Here is a 10,962-nt window from a genome sequence, read left to right on the forward strand (position 1 = left end):
TGTCAAGTGAATGTCGCGGGGAGTTCATAATCAGTGCTGCATGCAGCGAAGTTTTACTTTTGGACAAAGAGACTTTCCAGCATTTAATAGGTGCTGTTCCACCGTGTAATCAAGTCTTGTTGGAACCATTTTATTGGTGTTCCAAATTATATATGTGTATATACACACATACACATACAGAATTGAAAACACTTGTGTGTGTGTGTGTGTGTGTGTGTATATATATATATATATATATATATATATATACATACATACATAAATAAAATCCATGTCTTTCTCTAATTGTTAATTCTTAATATGACCTAAATCAGATTAAAATGATCAGAAAATGTTTTTTGTGGCAGTGTCTTATTCACATTACTTTCTTTATCAGTTTAACAGTGTCAAATGAGTCCATTTTCAAAGATAACAGAAGAAGACTCAGACAATGTCTATCTTTAGTGTATAATATGTGTTTGACGATGATGAAACAGAAAGAGAGAACAAGTTGTGAGTTTACCCCAAAATAATCTCCCTCTATAGAAAATGTGCAACTGCTTCCAAAGCGTTCTCCTCCTTAAAGGCACCTGAGGGGCCACAGCTCGCCTGACAATCCGAGGAATGAGGTAGTCTGGGTAAAGTGGAGACAGACTTGTGGCAGGAGGTGGTTGATTTACCTTGTCTAAGTGTTAGTGTGCAGTTAGAAAACAGGAGAATAAACAGAGGAAGAAGATAATACTGGTGGTTATAAGAGAGTCCATGCGTTTTAGGGAGCAGCTGAATTATACCAAACTGTTGCAATGTCCTGCCCTCTGGTGGCCAGACTGGTGCTCTGCATGTGTGAGCTGTGTGTGTGTGTGTGTGTGTGTGTGCAGGATGGGGACCACTCTCAGCAGCAGCGCAGGTGAGAAGGGGGCAGCTCCGGAGGCACTTCAGGTTCAGGCTGCAGAGACAGGACACTGTTGGAAAGCTCCTTGTTGGGAACCTCCAGAGGCATCTGTTGTATCAGGAAGCAAAGGGAAAAAAAGTGCTTAACATGGAGAATATTCCAATTATTGAGTGTTCAGTATAATAAAGAGCAAAGTAATGGTTGGGAATGAAAACAAAAATAAAAAAGTGTAGGCAGAAGAGCAGAATGTGTTTAAAGAGTGATACAACGACAACTGTAAGATATGATCAACAAAACACAACAACATTTTCATTTCACACTGTACACTGAAATTGAATGCAGCATCTATACAATATGTAGTTCAATTCAATTCAATTAGTCCGTGCTCTGGAGACGTCCGACACAGAAATCAAGCCGGACAGTGCTGAACTGTAGACCAGTTAAAACTACTTAACAATCCTAAACATGTGGGTTAATCTCCAACAACTACCAGAAGTCTGGTGTATTTAGGGACAGCATTGCTGATTGCGACCGGCATCACAGACCCTGCGTTTCAGTCCATTGACTGTGTCTGTGACTGGAATATTTTTAATGAACTGATTTGATTGTGTTACACTGAAAACAACTGCTTTACAAGTCCCTAGTCACTCGTTTGTGTGTGTGTGTCGCTTATAAAACAAAGTCACCGCGGTTTCACGCAGCTGTGCATGTTGAGTAGGTACTTTTTTTTGTAGGGGAGATGCAACCTAAACCGTGTTGAGGCGAGTAGAGCTGGTGGAGTGGTTGAGTGGTGCCTGTGTTCTACATGGCAGTTTCTAAAAACTGAGTTTAACACACCCACCATCACATTATCTTCACCTAGAAACACTGTGTTTTGATACGTGTGACAATGTATTTGCTCCTGTTACATTGTTTGCAAAAATCTTCGTGAACATGAATTGTGTACAAAAAACATTAAAGGTATCAAACACTTTAAAACAAAGCACAACACAGCAGACTGCTGCAGCTGGAATAACAACATATGGTTTAGTTTTGTGATGAAATCACATTTAATTCAAATACAATGCCACTATTACTAAAATAATAATAATAATAATAATAATAACGACAACAAATAGTGGAAAAGATGACACACTGACCTTGCTAAGAATATCATCTACAAGCTTTAAGAAGATCTCATCCACATTGAAGTTATCCTTGGCACTAGCTTCGCAGAAACGCATTCCACTTATTCGAGAGGCAAACTGTGACAAGAGAGGAAGAGAAAAATGATGTCACTTAACAGAGAACAAGCTTCAGGAAAGTCACCAGTCTTGAGACACTTTTATGTTATACATGTTTTGGAAGGGATGAGCCAATACAACACCCAGTATTAGTATAGGTCCGATACTGGTCAACATTATCATCAATATTATATCTACATGACATGAGATAAGATATGGTCTTGGATTTCAGAATAGGACTTTTCCTGGTTTTAAAGTCTGTTGCACTGAAAATCATCATATTTATTATACTGAATACATTTGTGAAACACACTAAATATATTATATTAAATATCATATATAAATAAAAAAAAATACATTTTAATGTTAAGCCTAATTATTTTTGTTATAGCAGAATTTAACCCTAACCCATATTTATAGAGATGTAATTGTTTCTAACACACACATACATTTCCTTAATTTAAAATTAAAAAGCCAAAGAAATAAACCAGGAATTACCGAAAACAAAATGTAATAACTGTATTTTAAGCATGTAATACAGATCACTAACAGTAGATATTTTATTTTGACGTGTAATTACGATGTATTGTCACTTTTCAGAAACCTGTGTGCAGCTTTATATCCTGATAAATCAATATAAACCCTTTGCCACAACGCCGTACAATAAAAATAGCTTTTATTTGTTATTTTTGTAAAGAAATAAAATATATTTTATGATATCCTTCATTCTAAAGATAAACTCTTGAAAATGTTTTATATATAAATGTTTTTATGTTATTTGTTTTATTTTATGTGATTAGTCATTCCACACCTGAGTGGAAACATGAAGTAGTCACACCGAACACATACGCAAAACAGATCAAGTTTCCCAGCATTAAAAATAGTGGTGTAATTATTATGTAATATCATAAATTTTTGTGATATCTTTCATTGTATTATTTCATTCTATAAAACAGTTTTTATGTCCAACCATCCATTTTCTACTGCTTTATCCTTCACAGGAGGGTCACGGGGATGCTGTGCAAATCTCAGCTGACATAGGGCAACATGAGGTACACCCTGTCCATCACAGGGCCACTTATAGATGGCCACTCTCACACCTATGATCAATTTAGAGTGTCCAATTGACCTAATCCCCCATATTGCATATTTTTGGACTGTGGGAGGAAGCCGGAGAATGCAGAGAAAACCCACACACACACATGCAAACTCCATGCAGAAAGGCCCTTGTTCCAACCTGGGCTCGAACCCCAGTTTTTATGTCATTCCACAAAATACATTGGTTGTAAGGTAGTCACACTTTCTCACATGTGCAGAACAAACTGGGTTTCCGGTACCATAAAGCTATGGTTCAGTGATATGTGGAACAGCTGTGTTGCATGTATGTTGATCTCACCCGCTCCCCCTGCTGTCTGGAGATGATACGGTCAGTCTCACAGTCCAGCTTGTTCCCGACCAGGAGAAGCTCTGCTTCCTCTGAGGCATACTGACACAAAAAGAGAGTGGAGACGATACACAAACAGGAAATGATCACCTGATAACTATAATGAAATATGTTCATGCTGTAAAAACTGGCTGCGCAGTATAGCAATAAAGGAGAGCCTCAAAAATATGATGCCACAAAGAGTTGTCCTAAAACAATGATAAAATAATTTCCATTTTCTACCACTTTATCCTCCTCATGAGGGTCACAGGGGGTGCTGTGCCGATCTCAGCTGGCATAAGGCGATAGGTGGGGTTACACCGTGGACAGATCGCCAGTCCATCACAGGGACAAACAACCATTCACTCATACTCTGACACCTATGGTCAATTTAGAGTGTCCAATTTACCTAATCCGCAAATCTATTTTTTTTTTTACAATTCAATTTTATTTGTATAGCGTAGCATAGCATACATTATCTCAAGTCTCAGCACATAGACAACATCATGGAGAGCAGAGAAACACAACAGTTCACACAATGAGCAAACACTAGGCTTCAGTGGAGAGAAAAAAAATCCCTTTTAACAGAAGAAGAAATCTCTAACAGAACCAGACTCACAGATGTGCAGCATCTGCCTCGAACAGTTAGGGTGAAAGGAAAAATGGGGGACAGAAAGGAGGGAGTGAAACGACAAGAGGGAGGTGAGGTAGAGACAGAAGAGAGAGACCAGGAGCAGATACACAAAACTGTATCAAGTTATAAGTTTATACAGGACAGTTCTGAGTCAGTGATGATGTGTTTATACAACTACGATGTCATTTATATAACGACATTGAAGTAAATCTGCATGTTATATAATAATTAATATTCCTATGTATAATTAATAATATGAAAAAGAAAAAACATGGCTTTTTTTTTTACCTTGTCTATCATCTTCATCCATTTGGGAAGGTCGTCGAAGGTCTCCTGTTTAGTGATGTCATACACCAGCACAATTCCCTTGGCACCTCTGTAGTAAGCTGATGTGATGCTGTTGAACCGCTCCTGACCAGCAGTGTCCCTGGATTTACATCACATTCAACTCATTCACAGCTGTTGATTACATTACTCATATTCATTCATTTCACCTGAGCTTTTCTTTATTCATTATGGTTGGTTATGACAAATAGATTTGTGTTTAAATAAAGTGCAGTTGTTTTCTGTGAATCTAAACACTTACTCATGATCAAACCACATTTAGAGAAAGACATTTTAAATAAACATTATTAAGGTAAAGTCCACTGCTCAATTTTGACATGCTAAACTGTATTATCTTGTATCTGATATAGACATATAGTTTTACAAAAATATTTATATAACATTTTGGGTTAGAACCAGGTGGGAACTGTGATTACAGCCACATTATTAGATATGAAATGTATAAAATCATGTCATTTTTATGGCTGCAATGATCAATACATTCTTAACAGATAACTTCACTTACTTCTAAAAACCTTAAACTATACTATTTAATCAGTTTGAGTGGACCAAACACTTAAAAACATAAACTTTAAAAAAAAAATCAATGGCATGGCATTTCATGGACCAAACGGCTGATTGATTAATTGTGAAAATAATGTACAGAATCATTGAAATGAAAATAATAGATTTTATCAAACACTCAGGGCTTATTAAATGCTAAAAGTGATAATATCAACCTAAACTTAAATAAACAATTTTCTTTAACTCTTTGTGAATTTTGGAAAATAAAAAATGGAAGAGTAGATTGTTTTTAGTGTCATTATGATTCACCCGATCACGCGAATGTGGGTAAGCAGTAGCATGACAGTGTTACTGTACCTTCAATCAGATCCTTTCCTCCTGTAAGTCACAGGAAAGTGGACAGAGACACAGCAGCAGCACAATGGCAGCATTAAGTAAGACCGGTGTGTGGCAGTGATGGAGGCTTGATGTGAGCAGTTCAATACGAGAGACAAGACACACTGAGTGTTTGTGTGTGGGGGGGGGGGGGGGGGGAATGGCAAATGGGGGAGTTGGTGAACAGGTTAGACATGTTAGTGAAACAAGCAGAAAAAGAGCTTTTCTAGGCTATATTCCCGATATACGCGATATATGGGGATATAAAACTGAACACAAGTTCTTTCTCTGGACTCATGATAAGTTTCCTTTTGAGATGTTTGTGCTTTTCAAAGAGTGACAACAATAAATACACTCTAAAATTAAATATATACTATTTATGATCTGTATTAGGGATTGGTCATGATTATAGAATAATCGATTAGTCATCGTATTTTAAAAGTTGATTATCAGCATTAGATCAACAGTCTTTAAAACCAGGAAAATACCATATCATGATATGACGATATCCAAAACCTAAGACCATATCTTGTCTCATGTCACAATATATAGATATAATATCCATATTGTCCAGCCCTAATCATAACAGTACACTAGTGCTGGAAATGTGGTCTGGGGATTTGTTTTTTGGCATCTGGGTTAAATGTGTTCAGAACATAAAGTAGTAAATCCTGCTCGCTGTGAATGTTCTGGAGATTTTCCTGCCATATTCTCACATTCGCTCACTTGGACATTTTGTGGTAACCTGACAAAAGGTCTGAGAGGAAAAATGTCCAGAGAGAAATTTGGATTTTCAGACTCTTTTGGACAAAATTTTTCAGATTACAGTAAATGTCTGAAAGCAACTTCTGTCTCCAGTGACATGCTACTGGGCAAATAACTACCGACTAATCTCACACATCTACTGTTAGGTGATATGGACACAGGTGGATTGCATCTTTCATGCCAAGTAATCTGAAAACTATTTTGACTTATCAGCACCTAAAATAATCAGCACCAAAATATTCTGAACCTTAATTATACCTGTTAAATGTATGAATGTTAACAATATTAACATTTATTATTATTAATGACTTATTAATACAATCTGAAATAAACCCTTTACTTAACTATTTTAGTAAGTGCCCTGTGACCCTTGAGTGGAGGATAAAGCAGTAGAAAATAAATGAATGAACTTTAAAGTGGTAAATGGTTTGTATTTATACTCAAAGCTGATTTACACTACAGTTTTGCCATTCACTCACACATTCATACAGCTCATTACATTACATGTCCTTTAGCAGATGCTTTTATCCAAAGTGACTTACAATGGAACTGAGTACAATCATTCAGGGGTGGAGTGGAACTTGCAACCATTGCGACCATGATGTCTTTCGCACACAGGGTACCGGTCTTAACCACTGAGCCACTCCACCCCCAGCTCATCTATGCGCAGCACTTTCTCACTTCTCACTTCATACCCATTCACACGCTGCCGGGGTTAAGTGTCTTGCTCAAGCACAAATCAGCATGAACACTTACGGAGAATGGAGTTTGTGGTCTATATGCTTGGACTCCTTTTGAAGGTGTCAAGAGATGTTTGCAGAAATCAAATCAAATATTTATATTTTAGGGGAAAAACAACTCATAATTGTTACAAAAGAAAATAAAAAATGTGACAAGAGTCAGTTTACACCATCACAGTAAACATTGTAGCATGTGCACATAAGTAACACAGTGCAAATGAAAACATGAATTTGCTTACATTTATTTGGGCGTTTGTGGCTGAAAAGTTTGTTAATGGAAAACCCTGATTTAGACGTCCATCGTTTGTATTAATGGTGTGGATGAAAACCAAGCATGATGGGACAGAGGAAACACTCCAGGACAGGAGAGACAGAGGAGAAAGAGGAACTAAAGGAAGTGGAGACTTATGTCCAATTACTCACCATATCTGTAGTCTGATCTTCTTCTCTCTCAGCTCAACTGTCTTGATTTTGAAGTCAACACCTTCATGGGGAATCAAACACAAACATGTTTACTCTTACTTTATTTATTATACACTACCTCAGGACAGTTATTTAAATTCAATTACATTACTCTATTCGTAACTCTTATAATCAGACAGCACCTTACCTCCAGAGGTTTTAAAGTTTTAAATCTTTTTTTAGATTTTATATTTTTTAAGTTTAAACTGTTGGTTCTTTTCTTCTTTCTTTCTTTTATTGTTGGGCTGACCGGGTTCTGGAGAGACTGAAATTTCGTTCTGACCTCATGTCTTTATGTGTGTTGGAATCTTGAATCTTGAAAAAAAAAAAAAAAAAAATACATGTAGGGCTGCAATGATTAGTTGCAGTCAATAACTAAATTAATTGTAAAGGTAAATATTTGGGTGGTTTATTTGCTCCATATAACAAAGAAATCATTAATACAGAATAATTATGGTTTGTGGACAAAACAAGACATTTGACAACATCATCATTTCGAGGTTTGGGAAATACCGATAAACAGGTTAAATTATAAATAGTACATTTGTCTGTGCAAAGTCACAGCAATGCTCTACGAAAACAGACTTTACAAAAATAGAAAACCACATTTTTAGCTATGGCAGAGGGAGTAACAGTCCATCAGAGGAGCACAATATTTGCAACACACAACTTCTGAGCTCTGTCACGTGAATGACAAGGCACAAAATGGAACTTTGCCATAGCAGCTGCCTGTGTGGACCTATTTTGGGATCGCACACCATTGGCTGGCAGCACTGTGCCCTGTGAACTATTTGCTCAATTCTGTTTTGAAAACCTCAGTGTAAAATATGTACAAATATCTCCCCATTTATTCTTTACCTGTGAATTATATTTTCTTAATTTGTTTGCAGACAACACATATAGACATTTTCTCTTATTTTGACACAGATCTGATGCTACATATGCTATATATCTTAGCAGTGAAACTTAAGCAGGACAAATTAACACAGTGCACTTATTTGTTTACTTATAGCAAGTCATGTTTTCAAACATTGTTATAGCATTTCACCTGTTTCCTAGTGTTGTGCATTCCTATTTAAAATAAAAATAAAATACATACCTCTTTTTTTATTATTATTATCAGATTGAGCTCCTTGATATCTGTTTTATTTTAGTGTTATCTGCTTATTCAAGTTATTAGCTTATCATAACTGAAGCCAGGAATGGTTCAAATAAATCTGAACCTGATGTCTATCTCGATGGCTGTTTTGCTCCAAAAAATTAAATATTGCTTTTGTTTCTTATAACCACAAAAAGCCAAACCCGCACACAACCCTAACCCTAACCCTAACCCTCAAAGTGGAGTGTGGAAACGAGGGAAGCATTTCAAAGCAACACAGTCAAGCAAGAGTCGCTTTAGCAGTCTGGTTGTTGCAACTAGCTTCAACTATAACTGCAAGTCTAACCAATACCCAAGTCATTACATAATAAAGTAGGAGACAGTATATATATTTACAGCGTCCACCTCATGGTAGTTTAGTTTAAGTATACTTCCTTCCAGTACGTAGACGGAGCCCTGCTGTACATGTCAATAATAAAAAGTTGGCATCCAAACAAGTCCGTAAACGTCGTATGTCCTCACCTACAGTGGACTTGCAAGCTTCGCAGAAAGTGTCGTCTGTGTATCTCTCCATCAGGCTGGTTTTGCCAACGCCGCGGGAACCAATGATGATAATTTGTAGCTTAAAATCAGCGGGTCTCGGTGGCATCTTCCTGCGGCGCGATTGAGCGCCCAACGCGGGGGACGAGGTCCCGGAGACCCGGCCGCCACCGGCGGCCCTCCGCGGTATATCATGTCTGGGATCCATCAGTAATACCACATTTGTGACAATAACAAAAAAGACAAAACAAACGAAAGCCTTACACGGCAGGAATAATGTGCGATATCCAACTTTATATCGTCTTTGTAGAAGTTTGCAAAAGTTAGCGTCTTGCCGACGGCTGTTGATGTTCTTCCATAAGAGACCAGAGCCGCCGTTACGTCATATCCGTTAAACGACATTTCCGTTTCCGATGTTTAAAATAAATAAATAAATGAATGAATAACCAGGAACCAATAACAAAATGAACAATATTAATAATAATAATGATAATAACACTAATAATAACAAAGACAAACGACTAATAAAAACATGTGGGGGGGAGACTGAAATAAACTATAAACGTGGTCATTATATTGTATAAACGTCATACTATATTATACCATATTAATTAGGGCAATATTATCACACGCTTTTCATCGTCGAGCATTTATAGATGATCACATGAACAACATGAAGTTTAAATCACTGTAAAGTATCAATGTCAGTGTCAAATAAAACAATGTTTTGAACATCACTAATATCTTCTGGTATCTTTTATTTACTGAAATGTTTTTATGTTTAGTCATTTAGTGATACTGACATATACATACACTGGCACTATTTCTACACTTTATGTGCAAACTTCCCTGCTCTGCCGTGTTCGGAACGCCACAGTCACGGCGCCGAACGATACCGGAAAGACCCGAGTAGTCCCGAGTGACCCCGAAGCCAGCGAAGTCAGTGAAGTTACGCAGAGTGCTGTGCACGTATTCTACGGCTGTGACGGTAGTGAATGGAGTTGAAACTGTAGTTGTCCCCACCGTTATATTGTGTTCATCGTGCGTGAATGAGACGTAAGTTTATACACACTGTTAAGTAGTACGCAGTCTCCTGCTATACCTGGCGTGAGCCTGGACCGGCCGCCATGTTGTGATTATTACTCTCGCGCGCGACATTGTAATGTAAGATATATTCACACAGGCTGGTTAATATGTTCAGATTACCTTATATATGTGTCCTAGACACATAACGCCGTTTGATTGTGTGTGTTATACCGCGGATGGGTTCTACATCGAACACAATTAATGTTTATTACAGTTGCTTGTGATAAATTGTCATGATGCGGTCTGAGGCGCCCCCGTGTGGCCAATAGAGAATACCATTGTTGTCATCATTCTCACTGCATTTGTTGTATAGTACCATTTGTGTGTTTAGTTCACAACTATGTTACATTATAATGTACTAATACATTACTGTTCCCTTTATTTATATATCTCAGGAAACCACACAACAACACATCCTGTACACTGTTCCCATTTTGAGAAATAAAGAAGGGTTAAATAAACCTCTGGAGTAGCTGCAGTTTTTCTGACAGAAGACTAAGGTCAGCCTGTGTACGCCAGCATCCAAATAATAATCTACACTTTACACACTGGACAAAATCCACTTGAAAAAATAATCTCATTGTCACAAACTTTTTTGGCTTATGAATTGTATATTGAGAAAAATAAGTCCATAGAATGTAATATTAATATACCATATATCTTAAATAACAGACCACACTTCTGGTCCACAGTGGCCCACAGTTTTCTACCAGTTAATGACGCTGCTGTAAGAATGATGTGTCCTTCATCTGCCACAGTAAGTTTCCTTGGCCAATCACTGCGTATGGTTTACTTCAACCAAATGCTGCCAGATATAGTTTTAGGTGCAAACCTTATTATATTCTGACAAATAGTCCAAAGTAAAATGTAGAGAAAAAATACAGGGAAGAAAAGA

At 37.3% G+C, this 10,962-nt stretch overlaps 1 protein-coding gene across 1 annotated transcript; it reads right to left on the reverse strand.

Moving 5' to 3' along the window:
- Positions 1-422: 422 nt before the first annotated feature.
- Positions 423-9,371, reverse strand: rab12 (RAB12, member RAS oncogene family). Its single transcript, XM_058637369.1, has 6 exons — positions 8,964-9,371; positions 7,304-7,364; positions 4,440-4,578; positions 3,491-3,580; positions 2,011-2,115; positions 423-979 (listed from the first exon to the last, which is right to left on the reverse strand). The coding sequence occupies exons 1-6, from the start codon at positions 9,187-9,189 to the stop codon at positions 872-874; spliced, it is 729 nt and encodes a 242-aa protein (XP_058493352.1). The 5' UTR covers positions 9,190-9,371; the 3' UTR covers positions 423-871.
- Positions 9,372-10,962: the final 1,591 nt, after the last annotated feature.

This window comes from Solea solea, chromosome 1, assembly GCF_958295425.1.
Source record: "Solea solea chromosome 1, fSolSol10.1, whole genome shotgun sequence".
Classification (NCBI taxonomy): Eukaryota; Metazoa; Chordata; class Actinopteri; order Pleuronectiformes; family Soleidae; genus Solea; species Solea solea.